The sequence below is a fragment of the Zalophus californianus genome, chromosome 5, assembly GCF_009762305.2.
Source record: "Zalophus californianus isolate mZalCal1 chromosome 5, mZalCal1.pri.v2, whole genome shotgun sequence".
Classification (NCBI taxonomy): domain Eukaryota; kingdom Metazoa; phylum Chordata; class Mammalia; order Carnivora; family Otariidae; genus Zalophus; species Zalophus californianus.
This window is the reverse complement of record NC_045599.1, coordinates 79349397-79370990: the sequence shown is the minus strand read 5'-3', so window position 1 is coordinate 79370990 and position 21594 is coordinate 79349397. Positions and strand designations below refer to the sequence as shown.

At 35.3% G+C, this 21594-nt stretch overlaps 1 protein-coding gene across 4 annotated transcripts in view; it reads left to right on the top strand.

The window, feature by feature from the left end:
• The window catches only part of SLCO6A1 (solute carrier organic anion transporter family member 6A1), a 110853-nt gene that overhangs the window by 6177 nt on the left and 83082 nt on the right, over positions 1 to 21594 (top strand). For 3 of the 4 annotated variants that reach the window (XR_003522151.1, XM_027606060.1, XM_027606061.1), the window contains exons 2-6: positions 2727 to 2987; positions 5913 to 6098; positions 8147 to 8243; positions 14861 to 14982; positions 15824 to 15933. Coding sequence is in view for 3 of the 4 variants with exons in the window: in XM_027606060.1 (XP_027461861.1) it covers positions 2727 to 2987; positions 5913 to 6098; positions 8147 to 8243; positions 14861 to 14982; positions 15824 to 15933 (776 nt within the window). In the remaining variant the exon portion in view is untranslated. The remainder of the gene's footprint in view (positions 1 to 2726; positions 2988 to 5912; positions 6099 to 8146; positions 8244 to 14860; positions 14983 to 15823; positions 15934 to 21594) is intronic. The other variant, XM_027606062.1, reaches the window with a different exon arrangement.

Genomic DNA, 21594 nt, shown 5'->3' with positions numbered 1-21594 from the left:
CCATCCTGTGAAAATTCCCCAGTCATTATATGTCTTGTTCAATGGGCTCATGTTTATAGTGACAGTTGCCTCAAGAATAGAGGTTATGCAAGAGCTGAATGCATGGATTTATCTCTACCAGCGCTGATGTGGTTATTGCTCTTATTGAATGCCTTATACACCATCATGATCATCTTATTCATTATCACATTGCTTTAAATGAAGGAACTCCTTTTATAGGAGAAGAAGAATATCAGGAAATTCATGTTCATGAAATTCACTAATCTTACTACGTATTTCAGTGCCCAGAAACTCTTGGCCTTATAGATAATTATAATGTCCTATTGAAGACTCAGGTAAGGTCCAGCTAGGAGACAACAATTAAAAAAATGGGGGTGCTGTCCTGTAAGGTGAGGGATATGCTTGGAGATAGCAACCTACATATGTTATGTGTGATCAAGAAGTAGAAGAGGGAGTGAATAATTGAAGAAAGAAGTTATCAACTGTGTTTGCATAACCATTTAGAGAAATAGAAACTGCAGCAACTATGCATTTTTTTCTTATTTGTTTTATGTGTACACACACACACACACACACACACACACATAAACATATGTGTATGTGTGTGTATTCTGATTTTTTTTCTCATTTTCCCTTACTATTTTATAAAAGAGTACTGTGGGAGGTCATGTTACAAATTCATCTCTGGGTTGCAGAATATCCCTGAGGAGGGGAATTAATACCCCAACCCCAGAGCTTGACCTATTTAGTGACGTTTCTTTCCTTGGCCATTATCCTCTTTGGCCACATCTAAAATGAGAGTTGAAGAGAACTCTTCTCTTTGATGCAACAAAGTTTTTATATCTTGTTTCCTGCTGGTCTTGGTCTGTTAAACTGCTGTTGCTCCAAGTCTGACTTACAGCTTATTTTTCAGTACAGTTCCCTCACAAAATTAGTTAGGTCTATTTATACCTTTCATACCTTTTTATACCATTTATACCTCTGCAATTTACTTTTTTTTTATTAAGAAAATCCATTTAGGTTTATGATTGAACTAGAAGATGGAGTAAAATTACCTTGTGATGGATATGCTGACTGGTTGAACTCTGTCTCTGTGTTTTGTTTTTTTTTTTAAAGAGTAAGAACATCTTTGTAAGAATGATAATTGCAGAATGTTAGGCAGAAGCATGATGATGTTGCTCTTACTTTGGTATGCTAGTTTAAATAGAGGAAGAAGGGTGAAAATGAATCCTGAGTAGTCTAAAAGGTGAACTCTGCAAGTTACTTTTCTGTTGGCCATAGACTTCATTATTTGTGGTCTAGACTCACGCCTATTTAGAGGGGCCTAGGAGCCTGTAAACTACATTTCCAAGCCTTTCTTTCTCACTGGCTTCCTCTTAGGTGTTGCCAATGAGAGGCTATGGCAGTAGATTTGAAAAAGGGGCAGAGGAAAGCCTCTTTTTTTTTTTCCCTCTCTGTGGTGGTATTTTTGGCAATAGCAGCGATACTGGGTGAATAAGAACTCCTGGATTTATGCTTAGGCATCACTGCAGCTCCATCAGCAGCCAACAGTGGGTGCTCCAGCAGCCAATGCTTATGGCTCTGGCTCTGGCTCTGCAAATGCAAGAGCCGCAGAAGCAGTGGATGGCTATGAGTCGGCTCTCAAAGCATTAGCAGTAGTGTAGGTCCTGGCCTCCTGCAAAAGAGAGAGCAGAGCGATTGCAGTTCCAGGGGCAGCAGCCCATGCTCCAGCAACTTCTGCCTCATAGGTATCATGAGTTTTGATTGGTAACTCTTTCCCTTTTCACTCCAACAAATGTATTACTTTTTTAACCAACCTCTGTATTAATTTCTTTATGTTTCAAATATTTAGTACAATTGTTTTTTTCCTAGTTGGATACTAAGGGATAGAAATGCACCTATATGATACCCTTTACTTAATGTTTAGGAACATGACAATTCTCTGTATTGTTCAAGGATATACACATTGTCAAAAAAGAAGTGTTTAAAAGAGTCAGAAATTATAAACTTCAAATATAGGATATGGGTATGGAGAGAGAGAGAAGAATGCGTTTAGGGAGTTCATGCTGGGCTTCAGATATTTTGACGTTTTATTTCCTGTTCTGGGTGGTAGATAAATATTCATTAGATTGTTATTTATTCATTTTTTAAAAAAGATTTTATTTATTTGAGAGCGAGAGAGAGGAAAAACAGAGAGAGAGAGAGACCATGAGCAGGGGGGAGAGGCAGACTCCCTGCTGAGCAAGGAGCCCGATGTGTGCAGGGCTTGATCCCAGGACCCTGGGATCATGACCTGAGCCAAGGGCAGATGCTTAACCGACTGAGCCACCCAGGTGCTCCTGTTATTTATTCATTTTTATAATTGATCAGTACTAAGAATAAAATCTTAGTAAAGTAAAACTTCACTAGTTTTGCTAGTAAAACTTAGTAAAACTAAAGAAAAAAATCTTTAAAGATCAGTACTAAGATGACTAAAAAAGATCAGTATTCTCCAGTTAAATAGGTACAGAATAGGTATAAAAATTCAATTAGCAAATATTTTCATAGAGGTTAAGGCCTATTAGTATATTAGAAAACAAATCATGTGCTTATGGATCTTAAACAGTCAGAATAATGTAAAATTTAAATCAATGTAAATTGTTTTTGTTTGTAATGATTATAATGATGTTCTATTTTGTCTCTTAAAATGCATATTATCGCTTTCTTTTTTTCTTTTTACATTTTAGGTGTTGTGTTTGGTCTCATAGATCTGAGCATTGACACTTTTGGGAAGGACAATCATCTGAACGACGTGGGGAATTTATTGTTGTCTTTGACTTATGATATTTCATCTTGCCTGATAGTAGTGTTTATATCATACTATGGAGGGAAAGGAAACATACCAAGATGGATTACATTTTCCTCCTTTTTAGTAGGATTTGGATCACTTTTATTTGCTTTTCCATACTTTAGTGGTGGAGATCATAAAGCAAGTGTAGTCACTGGAGGTAAGATTATAAAAGGTGCATCAAATTATTATTCATTTAAATATTGGCTTTAGGAACTTAAAATAGACTGTAATACTTGTCTGTACATCCATCCATCTGTTTCTGTGTATATTACCAAGTTTATTAAGCTAATTAATTGTAGCTCCTTACTAACATATATATGCCATTCTCTTATTTTCTCATGATCATATATCCTTTCATGTAAGAGATAGGCATGGGAAGAAAAAGGAATATTTTGGGATCATTATTTTATGAAATTGTTTCTCTTTTGTCAGTTTTCGTATGTATTATAAATCTCTTGAGAACTTTGGTAATTCCTTATGTCTTCCACAATATGCTTTCCTTAATCCTTTATTCTGACCTCAACACACATATACAAAAGCACAGATAAATACATAAATAAACACACAGAAAAAGAAAGATCAGACTCCTACCATTTCAAAATGGGAGCTGCCCTTTGGCATAGGACTTGGAATCTAAAAAGATTAGTGGCTTCTTCACTTTGTCATTTTTAGAAAGATTTATTCTGGGCGCCTGGGTGGCTCAATCGGTTCAGTGTCTGCCTTCAGCTCAGGTCATGATCTCAGGGTCCTGGGATCGAGCCCTGCATTGGGCTCCCTGCTCAGCGGGGAAGCCTGCTTCTCCCCCTCCTTCTGCCTCCCCCTGTCTGTGCTCTCTTTTTCTCTCTCTGTCAAATAAATAAATAAATAAATAAATAAAATCTTAAAAGATTTATTCCACAACCTTTTTGCTATTGCCTGTAGATAAAGGCTATTTTGAAGTTTCACAGCACTATTCCGGGCACTATTGTGTTGGGTACTATTTTGCTGTGCATAGGTCATAGCAGTGTTAAAATGGATTTACCCATTTTGGCAACTTTAAACTGGACTTTAGTGAGACTTTGTGGAAAAAGCTATGAGGATGTCTCCATGTGTGTATGTATGTGTATATACATGCTTATGATATTTAAAAGTATGTTTATGATGTGTGCTCACAATTCAAAAAATATTTCATATTAAATACAATTTATATAACATTTATTATTGAATAATATGTTGATATATATCCTCAATATATGAACTATATAATATTCACATATATTTATACTATTTTATTCTCTTGGTGGAAAACATTTATTTTCAGATGTTGGAGAGCAGAAATCTCAGGACCATGATCCCTAGGAGAAGGGAAACAAACAAATTGAATTTTACAGGAGAAGGCAGGAGTAGCAGACTATGGACGTATTTGATTATCAGGAGGCTGAATGACCTCCTTGAGTTTAATAATTATGAATTCAAAGTGAGATTTGCATGGTTGTGTGTTTTCTCCCATCCATATTCAGCTTTACAACTATAAGAGCAGAGTAGGGAGAAGAGTTTAATTTGATGAAGTTTGCAATTTTACCAAGGGATTGCTTGATAAGAGAGCAAGGGATTTAAAAGTGCTAAAATGACAATGGGAGAAGTGAAGGACATGAGGTTATTGGGATGGCGAAAGGAGCAGTATCAAAATCATAGTGGGTTTTAAGGATTGTTGTAATTGGATTACTAGAAGTGAGCTGGAAAGATAGGGATGTTTTGAATGTGGAATGCTTGAAATTGCAACTAAGAAAGGTTTGTAGTTATTGTTTTTGAAAGTTTAAAATTAATTAAGTGGGGTACAAGTACATGGGAGGAGAAAAATTCAAAGGACTAAGAGATCAGGGTATTTAAAATATCACATTGATACTGATGTCACCACAAGTTAACATATCTGATATAATTGAATCATCAGTATTTTGAATCACAATTCCAAAGACCTCCTCCCACTTGACATGGAGTCAACTAGCATTTGATATGGATACTGACCCGGATGAAAATTTCCATTAGTGTACTATATTGCAATCTGCACTCTAGCCAGTTTTCCACAAAAATACTTTAAGAGCGTTTGTTAAATTCCCATCAAAATGGACACAATCAGAACGATCTAATAGCATTGCCTGGATCTACCAATCTAATAACAAATGCGATTCCAAGAAACATTTACTTACTATTGTTTTACAACCATGTGAATAAAAAAAGTATAAGAAATAGACGGCCACCTAAAGGAATTTAAAATCTAGTGGCTTGCCATATAATGACTAACTTTAATGGAAATAAATTTTTATTGTATAATGCCTCCTCTTTATGAGAAGAAATTAGTGGGTCTAAAAAGAGAAATTATTAATTAATTAATTAATTAATTATTTTTAAAAAGATTTTATTTATTTGAGAGAGAGTGAGAGAGAGGGAAAGAGAGCATGAGCAGAGGAGAGGGAGAAGCAGACTCCCCACTGAGCAGGGAGCCCGATGCGGGACTCGATCCCAGGACCCTGGCTGGGATCATCACCTGAGCCGAAGGCAGACACTTAACCGACTGAGCCACCCAGGTGCCCTAAAAAGGGAAATTATTTAAACAGAGTGACACAAAGTTAATGTGAAGATTGCTGATGAAGTAGATATAGAACTAAACTCAGAAAATAATCTGATAATACAGATAATCTAGAACATTAGAAATACTTTTTCCTGGGCGTCAAAATCAGGGATACCAGTTGCCAAATTTAAGAGGAACATATGTATGTTGTGTATGTGTGTGTATGTATATACACCTATGCACACATAATTGTGTATATACTTGTTATTGTGCATACACATTTATATTTGGTTTATAATATATGCATCTTTTCCAGTATTCCCACAAAATTCCTTTTATAATTACACTTTTATGAGCATATAATGACTGATTTTAGAACTGCTACCTTCAGTGTAAATGAAATGTTTGTGGAAAAAAAGGCACACTGGTGCAAATAACTTTGTAAAAGGTGAAATATTTCATGAGAGATACTGCATATTTGTTGTGTGTTTAATTTTTGATTCGTTTAACAAAAAATAATTATCTTTCCAAAAGATATTTGCCAAGAAATGAAGACTAACAAGGTTTGCAATAAAGCGGTACCATCATTCCAAACAAAATTTATATCTTCCTTCATCCTGGGGCAGATTCTGCAGGGAGTAGCAGGAATGCCTCTTTATATCCTTGGAGCAGTCTTTATTGACAACAGTGTTACCACACACTCAGCTGGTATTTATCTAGGCAAGTTTGTTTTCCTCTCTCATATGGTCGACTCGTTTTGAATTTTTATTGAGCGTTTACATCTTGGTGTGCATATCTAAACTGATACTGAGTGCTAATTATTGGCCCTTATAATAACATTGTAATAAGTTGATAAGTGGTATGTTTGATTTCAAAATCACATTGAGCTGCCTAATTCTGAGGAATTGCTTAAGATTTGAAATCGTAGACAAGTCATCTGAAAGTCATCAAAAAGATAAAGAGAAATAGGGCGTCTGGGTGGCTCAGATGGTTAAGTGTCTGCCTTCAGCTCAGGTCATGATCCCCGGGTCCTGGGATCGAGTCCCGCATCGGGCTCCCTGCTCCTTGGGAGCCTGCTTCTCCCTCTGCTTCTCTCTCTCTCTCTCTCCCTCTGTCTCTCATGAATAAATAAATAAAATATTAAAAAAAGAATTAAAAAAAGATAAAGAGAAATAGGAAAAGGACATACTTTCTTAAGTAATAAAAACTATACTCTTTCTAAGTATTATGTCTAATACATATAATACGTATAACATTGATATATATGTTGTATCAAACTATGTAGATTGCATTTCATTTCTCTAGGAAAAAGTCTCAAATTATTAGATTTAATTGTTTGAATAGTTGTATGTTTAAACTTTGGGGACATAGGGGAGAAGTTGCTGCCATCATGTTCATAAGGGAACAAAAAATTTGTTTCCTGCCTCCTCCGTACTTGATTCAGTGTGGTGATGAAATCATCACCATCATTGTCCTAAACTCTTTACATGCATTAACTTACTTCACCTTTTGTGGGGCTCAGATATTTTGAAGTTAATGAAAATATAATCTTGTTCATCCTACCAAGGAGAGAAGTGATATGCTATTTAATTGACTACAATGTAGTACCTTCTATTTCTAATCTTTTATGCCATGGCACCCTACAGTAAGTGACCAAGGGTATATCTCATGATAAAGCTATATTTCTTTATGTTGCAATAGCTATGGTCTTGGTAGATCATCTATCTGTACAGAGTTATCTATCATATTTTTTTTTAATTTAAAAAAAATTTAAAGTGTTGTGAAGGTGACTTTATCGAACATAGCATTTTGCACCAAAATAATTATTTTTTCCACCAGAGGTAAGGAAAATTATGTCAATAAATTAAAATAGATGATATTCATATTTATGTCTGCTTTTAGAAAAAAAATTGCAGTGATTTACTAGTGTTGGCTGAGAGTGGCAACGAATCTGTTTGTTTTATATTTGGTTCTACCGAATGGTAATTAAAATGCACATCTACACACTGCAAAAAGTTGCCACCTCCTGCCACCATGGCAGCTAAGGTGAAGTATACAAAGCTACCACAAAGTGTAATCAGGTATATTGAATTTATATTTATATTAAATGGTATTATATTTATATTAAATATATAGGTGAAACAAGATACAGTAAATTATATAATTACCTTATCAAAGTTTCTTTAATATATGCATTGGATGATATATGTATATACATGATGGTTAATTTTATGTGTCAGCTTTGCTAGATTTGTTTGGTCAAACATCAGTCTAGATGTTTCTGCTATATTTTTTAGATGTGAGTAATACAGTCAGTAGACTGAGTAAAGCGGATTACTCTCCTCTATGTGGGTGAGCCTTATTTAATCAGTCGAAGGCTTTCATAGCAAAACTTAGGTTTCCCAAAAAAGAAACAATTCTTTCTCCAGACTGCTAGATAGAAACTCTGCCTGAGTTTTTCCAGCTTCCTGACCTACCCTGTGGGTTTTAAGCTTAAGTATGGACTCAAAACTGTAATATTAACTCTTACCTGGATTACCAGCCTGCTGGCCTGCCCTACAAATTTGGACTTGCCAGGCCTTATAACTGTATGAGGCATTGCCTTAAAAATCTCTCTCTCAATATCCTATGGGTTCTGTTTCTCAGGAGGACCCTGACTAATGAAGTATGACATGAGGCTTTCAGAAGTAATCTATTTCAGTGATATAATTTTTATCATGACAGAGCTCGCTTATATAGTTGTTTGATGTTCAGTATTCATTTTATAGGCATAGTGGAAGCTTCAGTAGTACTCGGATATTCTTTGAGTTATGTGATAGCAGCAACCCTTATTAAGGGCTCTGAGAACAGAACTTCTGGAACTAGGTAAGCTGTTTTATTTCCTTGTTTGTTGTTTACATTGTGTAAAATATTTATTGGATAGATACTGTAGACTGTAAACATATATATTTAATTTGTAATAACCATATTTTTAGGAAAAACGTATGTAAATGTGACTGATATGCACATATATGTACATATAAATCTAGAATATATACTTTTATCTTTACTGTTTGAAATGTAATTTTAAAAACACTATTTATAATGACAACCTTATTACTAATTCTACATGTAGTTTTTTGAAAAATTGTGGAGAAAACACATAACATAAGATTTACGATCTCAACCATTTTTATGTGTATAGTACAGTAGTGTTAACCATGTGCACATTGTTGTATAACAGATCACTGGAACTTTTTATCTCGCAAAGCTAAAACTCTATATCCATCACACAATAACTTCCATTTACCCACTTCTCCCCAGCCCCTGAAAACCACCATTCTACTTTCTACAATTTTCACTACATTTTATACTTCATATAAGTGGAATCACGCATTTGTCTTTTTTGTGACTGGCTTTTTCACTTAGCTTAATGTCCCCAAGTTTAATCCATATGCTATAGCATATGCTACTATTTTCTTCCTTTTTAAGGCTAAATAATATTCCATTGCATGTAAATACCATACTTCTTTATCCATGTACCTGTCTATGGGCACTTAGCTTATTGTGTCCACCCCTTGGCTGCTGTGAATAATGCTGCAGTTAACATGGATAAGCAAATAACTCTTTGAAATTCTATTTTCAATTCTTTTGGATATATACTCAGAAGTGGGATTACTAAATCATATGGTAATTCTATTTTTAATATTTTTGAGGAACTTCCATTCTATTTTCAATAGAGGCTCTACCATTTACATTCCCACTAGTAGTACATAAGGGTTCCAATTTCTCAACATCCGTGCTAGCACTTGTTATTCTCTTTCTTCTTCTTCCTCCTCCTCCACCTTTTCTTTCTTCTTTCTTCTCTTTCTCCTTCTCCTTCTTCTTCTAATAGCCATCCTGACAGTTATCAGATAATAGCTCATTGCAGTTTTGATTTTCTTTTCCCTAATGATTAGTGATGTTGAGCACCATTTCATTTACTTGTTGCCTATTTGTCTATCTTCTTTGGAAAAATGTCTAAGCATTTCGTCTGTAACATCTGCGTATAGTGCTTCTTCTAGCAACACCATTCAAAGACTTAGAGATGCTATATTCATCCCTGTGGTTTCTCACACAATACTGCCTCTGACAAGGGAGCATCTGATAAGACAAAAAAGTGTGACAGTATGGCAACTACAGATCTCACTGGTCTTACTCTGTAACCCATTATCCAATAATAGCTAACTTGATAGAATGGTGTCATGGCTTGGTACCCTCAACAGTTTTTTGGTGGAATCTTTAAGTTTTCTATATTTAGGATCATGTCATCTTCAGAGACAGTTTTACTCATTCCTTTCTGATTTGAATGCCCGTCTTTATTTTTCTTGACCAACTGATCTGGCTAGTACACCCAGCGCTGTGCTGATTAAATGTGGGCATCCTGCTCCTGCTCCTGATCTTACTTTGTCATATATTCTTGGTGTCCTCTTCAATTTCTTTCATGAGTGTTCTATGGTCTTCTGAGTACAGCTCCTTTGCCGCGTTGGTTAGGATTATTCCTAGGTATCTTACAGTTTTTGGTGCAATTGTGAATGGGATCGACTCCTTAATTTCTCTTCTGTTTCATTGACAGTGTTTAAAAATGCAACTGATTTCTCTGATTTTATGTCCTGCCACTTCGCTGAATTCCTATATGAGTTCTAGAATTGGTGGAGTCTTTGTTTTTTCCACATAACGTATCGTGTCATCTGTGAAGAGTGAGCATTTGACTTCTTTGCTGATTCAGATGTCTTTTATTTCTTTTTGTTGTCTGATTGCTGAGGCTAGGATTTATAGTACTACGTTGAACAACAGTGGTGAGAGTGGACATCCCTGCTGTGTTCCTGCCCTTAGGGGGAAAGCTCTCAGTTTTTCCCCATTGAGAATGATATTTGCTGTAGGCTTTTTGCATATGACTTTTATGATATTGAGGTATGTTCCCTCTCTCCCTATTCTCTGAAGATTTTTAATCAAGAAAGGATGTGTACACTGTCAAATGTTTTTTCCGCATCTGTTGAGGGGATCATACAGTTGTTGTCCTTTCTTTTATTAATGTAGTGTATCACATTGATTGATTTGCAGATGTTGAACTATCCTTGCAGCCCAGGAATAAATCCCATTTGGTCATGGTGAATAAGACTTTTAATGAGCTATACTATTGGCTAGTATCTTGGTGAGAATTTTTATATCCATGTTCATCAGGGATATTGGTCTATAATTCTTTTTTTTGGTGGGGGTCTTTGTCTGGTTTTACGATCAAGGCAATGCTGGCCTCATAGAAAGACTTTGGAAGTTTTCCTTCCGTTTCTATTTTTTGAAACAGCTTCAGAAAAGTAAGTATTAAGTCTTCTTTAAATCTTTGGTAGAATTCCCCTGGGAGGCCATCCATCCCTGGACTCTGGTTTGTTGGGATATTTTGTTTTAAAAGATTTTATTTTTTTGCTCATGCATGAGAGAGAGAAAGCACAAGCAGGGGGAGCTGCAGGCAGAGGGAGAAGCAGGCTCCCTGCTGAGTGAGGAGCCCAATTCGGGACTCGATCCCAGGACCCTGAGATCATGACCTGAGCCAAAGTTAGATGCTTAAATGACTGAGCCAGCCAGGTGTCCCTGTTGGGAGATTTTTGATTACTGCTTCAATTTCCTTGCTGGTGATGGATCTGTTCATATTTTCTAATTATTCCTGTTTCAGTTTTGATAGTTTATATGTTTCTAGGAATGCATCCATTTCTTCCAGATTGCCTAATTTGTTGCCATATTGTTGCTCATACTATGTTCTTTTTTTAAAGATTTTATTGATTTATTTGACAGAGAGAGAGACAGTGAGAGAGGGAATACCAACAGGGAGAGCGGGAGAAGGAGAAGCAGGTTTCCTGCAGGGAGCCCGACACGGAGCTTGAGCCCAGAACCCTGGGATCATGACCTGAGCCGAAGGCAGACGCTTAACAACTGAGCCACCCAGGCGCCCCCATAATATGTTCTTATAATTGTTTGTATTTCTTCAGTGTTGGTTGTGATCTCTTCTCTTTCATTCATGATTTTATTTATTTGGGTCCTTTCTCTTTTCTTTTTGATAAGTCTGGCTGGGGGTTTATCCATCTTATCAATTCTTTCAAAGAACCAGCTCCTAATTTCATTGATCTGTTCTACTATTTTTTTTTTTTTGTTTCTACTTCATTGATTTCTGCTCTAATCTTTATTAATTCTCTTCTCCTGCTGGGTTTAGGCTTTATTTGCTATTCCTTCTCCAGCTCCTTTAGGTATGAGTTTAGGTGGCGTATTTGAGCCCTTTCTTGTTTCTTGAGAAAGGCTTATATTGCTATATACTTCCTTCTTAGGACCGCCTTTGCTACATCGCAAAGGATTTGAATAGTTGAGTTTTCATTTTCATTTGTTTCCATGAATTTTTTTAATTCTCCTTTAATTTCCTGGTTGACCCCTTGATTCTTTGGTAGGATGTTCTTTAACCTCCATGTATTTGAGTTCTTTCCAAATTTCTTCTTGTGATTGAGTTGAAATTTCAAAGCACGGTGGTCTGAAAATATGCAAGGAATGATCACAAACTTTTGGTACTGGTTGAGACCTGATTTGTGATCCAGTATGTGATCTATTCTGGAGAATATTCCATGTGCAGTTGAGAAGAATGTGTATTATGTTTCTTTAGGATGGAATGCTCTAAAAATATCTGTGAAGTCCATCTGGTCCAATGTGTCATTCAAAGTCCTTGTTTCCTTGTTGATCTTTTGCTTAGATGATTTGTCCATTGCAGTGGGTGGAGTGTTATAGTACCTTACTATTATTGTATTATCATCAATATGTTTCTTTAATTTTGTTATTGATTGGTTTATATAATTGGCTGCTCCCGTGTTAGGGGCATAAATATTTACAATTGTTAGATCTTCTTGTTGGATAGACTTCTTTACTTATGATCTAGTGTCCTTCCTCATCTCTTATTACAGTCTTTGGTTTAAAATCTAATTTGTCTGATATAAGGATTGCCACTCAGCCTTCTTTTGATGTCCATTAGCATGGTAAATGGTTTTCCACCCCTTCACTTTCAATCTGGAGGTGTCTTTGGGTCTAAAATGAGTCTCTTGCAGGAAACATATCTATGGGTCTTGCTTTCTTATCCATCTGATACCCTCTGTCTTTTGATTGGGGCTTTTAGCCCATTTTACATTCAGAATAACTACTGAAAGATATGAATTTAGTGCCATTGTATTACCTGTAAACTCACTGTTTCTGTATATTCTCTCTGTTCCTTTCTGGTCTATGTTACTTTTGTACCCTCTCTTTGGTTAAAGGATCCCCTTTAATGTTTCTTGCAGGGCTGGTTTAGTGACCACAAATTCTTTTAGTTTCTGTTTGTTCTGGAAGCTTTTTACCTTCCTTCTATTTTGAATGACAGCCTTGCTGGATAAAGTATTCTTGGCTGCATATTTTTCTCACTTAGCATCCTGAATATATCACGCCAATCCTTTCTGGCCTGCTAGGTCTCTTTGGATAGCTGTTCTGCCAGTCTCATGTTTCTACCCTTGTAGACCTCTTGTCCTGAGCTGCTTTCAGGATTTTTTCTTTGTCTCTGAGATTTGCAAGCTTCACTGTTATATGTTGAGGTGTTGACCTATTTTTATTGATTTTGACGGGGGTTCTCTGTGCCTCCTGGACTTGAATATTTGTTTCCTTCCTCAGATTAATTATGTTCTCAGCTATAATTTGCTCAAATATACCTTCTGCCCCCACCCTTTCCTCTTCTTCTAGGATCCCAATTATTCTAATATTGTTTCTCTTTATGGTATCACTTATCTCTCAAATTCTCCCCTCATGATCCAGTAGTTGAGTTTCTCTCTTTTTCTCACTTCCTTATTCTCCATCATTTTTCTTCTATATCACAAATTTCTCTCTTCTGCTTCATTTATCCTAACAGTTAGTACCTCCAATTTTTATTGCATCTCATTAATACCCTTTTTTATTTTGACTTGATTAAATTTTAGTTCTTTTATTTCTCCAGAAAGGGATTCTCCTTGTGAAAATATTCCACTAAGATTATTCCTAGTAATTTAAAGTATTTTTGTTAGTATTGTGCATGGAATCTTTATATTATTAGATTTCTTAATTATTTCTAGTAGGAGAAAAATCTATTGATATATAGGGCATTGTATTTAATTCCGCTTATACTTTGTTTTTTCTTTGTTCTTTGCTTACACTTTTAGTTAATTTCCTCAGTCTTCTTGGTTATCAATTATTTACACTTATGTAATAATGCAGCATAAAGCACATGGTTACAATACATAGCTGGATTCAAAAGCAAAAGGAGAAAAAAAGAAAATTTCTAAATATTATAGTCAGTGAGGGAACATGTAGCCCTAGTGACAATCCAGTTGAAACTCCTTGTGCATAACATGTTCAGATGTATATACCTATTGGATAATGGAACTCAAGATTGCAACCTTGTAGCATTGCAAGTTGGAATTTGTACCCCTGAATAATGCAGTAATGGATAAAGAGTTGTCCCATTAATGAATAAAATGGAATATTCTCCACATTCTATGAAAGGCAAGGTCTATATGCAAGCTCCTCACCAGGTCTCTGTTGACAACAGAATTTCCTGTGAGAAACCAGCACCTTCAAAACTGTGGTTCTTGAGTATGTAGGTATTTTTCCCACAACAGATGGTTGGACAAGGTGTTAGATATCTGTGGAACCGAAGACAGTGGTAGCTGTATGGTAATGAACACCCCAAATCTTCTCCCTAAATGATACAAAATAACTTCACAACTATGAAAATTTTCCCAAGATCATGGCCTTAGCATGACTGAAGACAAAGAATGCTGAAACTGCAAAATGAACAGTGAGTAAAAAGAGACCCAGCAGAGGATCTTTCATATTCCCATCCCACCCTGCTTACAGCAAAGTCTGAAAAGGCAGACCAAGAAAAACTGCAGGAGGAGGAAAGACAAAGCCTAACAAAGGGTCCTATGGGTGATTAGATATGATCACTAGAAGGGTAATTAACACTCGATCTGAGTTGAGTCCGAGAAGGAACTATAAGAAAGAGATTTCCACGTATAGGTGATTTAAAGGGTCGGATACCAGATAAAGGGTTAGTTATGTACCTTAAAGGGCCAGGCTTGCCCTAAAGGGTGTGCATGATTTAAAGGGGCAGGAATGATTTTGAAGGAGAGGTGAGATTTAAAGGGATAGTCTTCCAAACACATGGCTTCTGCTGGAGAAGAAAGGTTAAACAGAACAAAGAATTACTTTTGCCACCTGAGTGGACATGGTAAAAGAAAGAAAAGGGAAAAATTTAGAATCCTGCAGGATAAAAGAAAACTACATAATTGGAGGACTCACAATCAGCAAAACAAAACAATAGGAACAAATTAACAGAAAATGTTCCATCTCTCTCTTTCTTTCTTTCTGATTATGGCATTGTTGTAATGAAATACACAAGGTTAAAATTTTTAATTTTTTCTCTGTTAAAGTGTTGAAGACAGTGATGTGATTCAAAGCTGGCTGCAGCATTGGTGGATTTATTTTGGTTTGGTTTCACTTATTGCATGGTCTACATTAATACCATTGTCATGCTTCCCACACAGTGTACGAGGTGACTATAAAAATATAATTCATTTAATTAAAAGACAATAGATTCCTTGCCCCCACCCCCATCTCCCAATGTCAGAATATGGCTGAACTACATTTCTTTTTGTCATGGAGTTATGGTGACATATGCTAGTGTTATTTGAGCAAATGAAGCTGGATCTGGCCAGATATTATGTTATTTATGTGCCAGACTTTCATTAGTACGTATTTCTGCTTTTTGTCATTTTTATAAAATGCTAGAGTTCATAACTTTCTTTAAAAAGAAACATGTTTAAATCTATTTACCTAGCATTATTTAATACATGTACTACCTGAAATAATTATTGTAAGATAAAATAATAAGTACTAAATTTCTTTTGAAAACACTGAAAAATAACATGTAACATTAGAGAAATCAAATACTTTCCTAACGGTAGTACATTTTATTGTCACAAAATATTTTTAGCAATGTCAAATATTACTCTTTTACATTTTAGGGCTGTGCCGTCAAATACTATAGTCACTTGCCACATGTGGCTATTTAAATTTCAAATTAAATTAAAATTAGAAACGCATTTACTCAGTCACAGGAGCTACATTTCTAGTATTAATAGCTACATATAGCTCATGGCTACAGTATTGGACAGTACAGATATGGAAAATTTTCATTATCATAGAATGTTCTTTATGAGAGCACTATTTTAGGAGAATGTGCTTTTTACTTAATTAGATTGACTTTAGCTTGTTCACAAATAGCTCACTTGTCATTTCAAGAAAAACTGGGTTTATTAAGATGTGTGCATATATTTGTATATGTTTTAATTATTCAAACATGTCATAAGATTCTTTTACTTGTCATCATATAGGTACAGCAAAGATAAAAGCTGAGAAGCGTAAACATCCTCATCCATTTGATGGAAAGATTAAAGATCAGGAATTTGGAATTAGTATCAAGGATTTATTTGCTACTATTTGGGTAAAGTAAAATATTTTACATGAACAAGCCAAATAAATTGACCTGTAGTGGATTTAAGAAAATAACGATAAAGTGTTCATCTTAAATCTGAGTGGGACTTTCGAAGTCTTAATTAACTTAGTCATTTTATAGATAATGGAAAATAGGACCCACCTTACCTAAGTGGCATTTGCAGGAACATGGCTTGTATCAGAGGATGGTACTAGTATTTTCCTTCTATTTCTTTTAATTTTACTTTTGTGTTACTTTTGTTTGTTCTTTCCATGAAGAAATAAATAAGACATTTAATGAAATGACTTATAAGTATTAACATCTTTTTGTTATGTTTAAATGACTTAGCAGAGAACTCCAAAATTTAGCAAATATTCTTGCAAACATATTTTATGGAAAATATCTCAATGTCAAATGGAGAAGAAACCTTTGCTTCTCTAGGTGAGAAACAAGGCCTACAATACGGAGTGGGGTTTAAAAACCCAACTTCTTTTAAAAAAATTTTTAAGATTTTATTTATTTATTTGAGAAAGAAAGAGAGAGTGTGTGAGTACAAGCAGGGGGAGGAGCAGAGGGGGGTAGAGAGGAAAAGAATCTTAAGCCTACTCCACGCTCAGTGTGGAGGGGACCATGGAGCTTGATCCCACGACCCTGAGATTATTACCGAAGCTGAAACCAAGAATCAGATGCTCAAATGACTGAGCCACCCTGGTGCCCTGAAAAAAACCCAGCTTCTAAATAGTGATTCTATATTCAATTTGCTTCCTCTTCTCTTTTTCATAATTTTATCCTTTATGTTGTGGGCAGAATCGCATTGAAGATATAATACTAACACCCATGCCTTTATGGAGCTATGTTCTTGTGTGGATCTCGTATCTTAAAAAAATACAGATTAACAATGAATCATGGATCACTACATCAAAAACTAATGATGTATTGTATGGTGACTAACATAACATAATAAAATAAAATAAAATAAAAAATACAGATTAAAAACAAGTGATTAACAAATGTGTAGAGAAAATTCCATGTAAAATGTACTTTAGATATGGGTCAAAGTAGACTTCACCAAACAGCGAGCATTTAAATGGAAAACCCTAAAGCAAGAGAAGGAATTATGAATGGTCATTAAGAAAATTCCAGGCATAAGAGACACATGTGGAAACACCTTGAGGCAGCAAAGTTTTAGCTATATTCAGTTTAGAAAATACTTGTATGTTTAAAGCATAGTTGCTTGGTGGGGAGAGTGAAAGAATATACGAGGTTGGAGAGATAAGCGGAGGCTAGCTCTTGAAGGTCATTGTGGGACCTGGTGAGAACTTTAGATTTTGTTTTTAATGCAATAAGAAGTCACTAATATAAGTAAGGGAATAATGTTTTAAGAGCTTTAAAACATGATCTTTTTGTGTAAAAAACGGATTAGAGTGGGGTAAGAATTGAAAAGACAGTATGATTTGGGTGTTGTTACAGGAAGTTTTCTCTTGGTATTATAAATGGTTATTTTTTTCTTCAGCTGTAGTATATGAGACCCAGTTGCAAGAACCAATTAAATAATTACTTGGCATTTATAAATTCAGGGCTGTTGACAATGATTTGTATAAGAAGAAAAAAGTAAACCTTTCACATTACAATATGATTTGAGCTTCTGGAGCCTTAAAAAAAAAGAAAATAAATTAAAACCTAAAATTTGGGGAAGCAAATATTCTAAAGTCTACATATAGACATGTAATATTAAGATCCAACAGAAAGCTTATGTATCTAGGCTCTTGCCTTTAACCATGTACCAGGCTGAGTTCAGAAAGAAAACAGGGATAATGGGCCATACTTTAGGGAGCCAACTACATTAGAAAAATTCCAACTCTTTGCCTTGTTTCATGGTTTAGCACCTGCCAAAGCTGAGTTTCTCAGTAAAATGTATCTATTGAGCCATGTTGGTGAAATTATTTTATTTTTCATTTTGGTGAAATTTAAGTAGGGCATTTCTTATCTGATCCTAAGGGAGTCAGCCAGTGTTTTCTATTAGGTTGGTGGTTACTTGTGAGTCGTTTAAGCCATGCAGGTTATTAAATTCATGCAAGGAAGAGTGGAGTTGAGCAGTGGGTAATGGTTATAATCCCTCATCAGGTAAGGGCTAGAGATGCTATGACATTCTGGGAATGAGTAAAAAGTGAACGAAAGGTAAGTGATTGCTTCTCTTTGGTAGATCTCATAGGCAGAGAGATTTTCTTTGTTACGGTCTGTTACTTTTCACTTAAGCCCAAAAGTCAGATTGCATGCTAGAGACTCTGACCACCCAAGAGTAGCATCCTATTCTTCCTTGGTAAAGTTTTAGAGAGAGTAAGTTGTAGCCTTCTCTTTGTGCTCTGTGGTTATCCAAGGGGTAAAAGGCAAATGATGCATCAGATCTCTCTTTATCCACAGGTTCTGATTTGTTAGCAGGCCTAACTACTAGTAGGACTACACATCGGGGACATTATATAACACTCACTACTGGTGATACCTTATGCAAATTTCCATATTTCTTTGATTCTGAGACATACTTTTTTCATTCACATTTTAACATCTTTAAACTTGGGTTAGTATTAAATTGATGAAGTCTTGGAATAACTGTAAAGCAGGATGTAATTGTGACATAGTACCTGAGTATGGGTAAACTTGGTCATGGCTGTTCATATTATCATTACCTTAACTGAGTTATATACTTTAGTGATGCTTTCCATATTGAGTGAGACTGCTGGGTTAAGTTTTCACCCAAAAAGATGATGCAGTATTTAAGCATGGGATTATAAAGTTATTATATAAGTATAATATATATGCAAATATTTGGTGTTGAAGGAATTTTCTTGCAAAATAACATCCAATTATTTTATGAAATTTAAGTAAAGGAGTCCCACAAGTAGAGATAGCTTTATTGTTCTTTTATTGAGATACCTGCAAAAGGACTGACTAGACTACATGCCAAGCTGTGCAACTGAGTCAGGAAAAACTGGCAAGTCCTTCTTAATAGATCTAATATATTTCAAAAACTGGTAAGAGTAAAATCTGCATAGTATAGGACCTTCCTTAAAGCATTGTATCATTATGTCAGTGGCAGTGATTTTGTTTTTCTTAGTGGTACATAGAATAATGGTATTTCTTACTGTTGATAGCATTTTAGATTCAATAAAATATAGTATTTTAACCTTTCTGAGTCTCACTTTCTTCAACTGAGAAATTGGTACACTAATGGTACCTTCCGCAGAAGAATGCAGGGTATATAGATTACTGCATAGCCCATAACAAAAACTCAAATACATAATTAATATGAATGCCTACTTGAGATATCTCTGATTTTAGATTAGGGAAGGAAAGTGCACCAAAAAAAATAGGAGAAAATGTCATAAGATTTTCCTTTCATCTTGATAAGAAGAGTGGGTTATCAACCGAAAATAAATTTAAAAGACTAGTGTGAGGAATTTGATTGACTAAAGATCTATTGTCTTCCCACACTACTAACCCTATAGTTCAGTACCTCCTAGTTCATGACACTTAATTGGTGTTGTTTGCTTGAAGTTCAATGTCTGATTACAAGCTCCTGTTTTAAGGACTGACATAAAATCATTCCAGCAAGCAAATTATTCCAGTCAGTAAAATGTATCACCATCATTATAAAACTTATTGACTAATAACTAGTTAAAAAACACATCTCCTGATTTTTTAGACATGGATTTTTTTTTTAAATGTCTTCTTCTTCTTCTTCTTTTTTTTTATTAAAAGGAGCCAGAGAAGTATCTCTTTTTAGGAGCCAGAGAACTATCTCTTTTTAGAATCTCTACTATTACCATATTTCTTGCTGGTCCTTACTTATATATTTTAGAAAGTTCATCAGTTAAGGAAAGAAAGAGTTATTCAAATGCCAGTAAAGATAATTTTAATTTTAAAATAGATAAAATGGACATAAATAAAAGATAAAAAGCCAGAACAGAGGCAAAATATTTAACATATTAGTAAGTTATGATATCCATTGCAAATCCTTAACAAGATATTAGCAAATCAGATCCAACAGCACATTAAAAGAATCATTCGTGGGGCACCTGGGTGGCTCAGTCATTAAGCATCTGCCTTCAGCTCAGGTCATGATCCCCAGGTCCTGGGACTGAGCCCTGCATCGGTCTCCCTGTTCAGCGGGAAGCCTGCTTCTCCCTCTCCCACCCCCCCTGCTTGTGTTCCCTCTCTCGCTGTGTCTCTCTCTGTCAAATAAATAAATAAAATCTTAAAAAAAAAAGAATTATTCACCATGATCGAGTGGGATTTATTCCTGGGCTGCAGGGGTGGTTCAATATTTGTAAAACAATCAACATGATATATTACATTAATAAAAAAAAGATAAGAACCATATAGTCCTCTCAATAGGTGCAGAAAAAGCATTTGACAAAATACAGTGTCCATTTTTGATAAAACCCTCAACAAAATAGATATAGATGGAACATACCTCAACATTTTAAAGGCCATGTATAAAAGACCCACAACTAATATCATCCTCATTGGGGAAAAGCTGAGAGCTTTCCTCTAAGGTCAGGAACAAGACAGAGATGTCTTTTCTCACCATTACTATTTAACATAGTACTAGAAGTCTTAGCCTTGGCAATCAGACAACAAAAAGAAATAAAAGGCATCTAATTTGATAAGGAAGAAGTAAACTTTCACTACTTGCTGAGGACATGACACTTTATGTAGAAAACCCAAAAGACTCCACCAAAAAATTGCTAGAACAAATAACATGAATTCAGCAAAGTTGGAGGATACAAAATCAATGTACAGAAATCTGTTGCATTTCTATACACCAATAATGAAGCAGAAGAAAGAGAAATCAAGGAATTGATCCCATTTACAACTGCACCAAAAACCATAAGATAGGAATAAACCTAACCAAAGAGGTAAAAGATCTGCACTCTGAAAACTATAGAACACTTATAAAATAAATTGAAGATGACACAAAGAAATAGACATTCCATGCTCATAGATTGGAAGAACAAATATTATTAAAATATCTGTCCTACCCAAAGCAATCTACACATTTAACACAATTCCTATCAAAATACCACCAGCATTTTTCACAGCGCTAAAACAAACAATCCTAAAATGTGTATGGAACCACAAAGCCCCCGAATAACTAAAGCAATCTTGAAAAAGAAAAGCAAAGCTGGAGGCATCACAATTCCAGACTTCAAACTATATTACAAAGCTGTAGTCATCAAGACAGTATGGTGCTGGCACAAAAACAGACACATAGATCAATAGAACAGAACAGAAAACCCCCAAATGGATCTACAACTATAGGGGCAACTAATCTTCAAAAAAGCAGGAAAAAATATCCAATGGGAAAAAGATAGTCTCTTCAACAAATGTTGTTGGGAAAACTGGACAGCAACATGCAGAAGAACGAAATTGGACCACTTCCTACATCACACACAAAAGTAAATTCAAAATGGATGAAAGACCTAAATGTGAGACAGGAATTCATCAGAATCCTAGAGAACACAGGCAGCCACCTCTTTGACATCAATGGCAGCAACTTCTTACTGGACACTTAAGGCAAGGGAAACAAAAACAGAAATGAACTATTGGTATTTTGTCAACATAAAAAGCTTCTGCACAGCAAAGGAAACAATAAACAAAACTAAAAGCCTA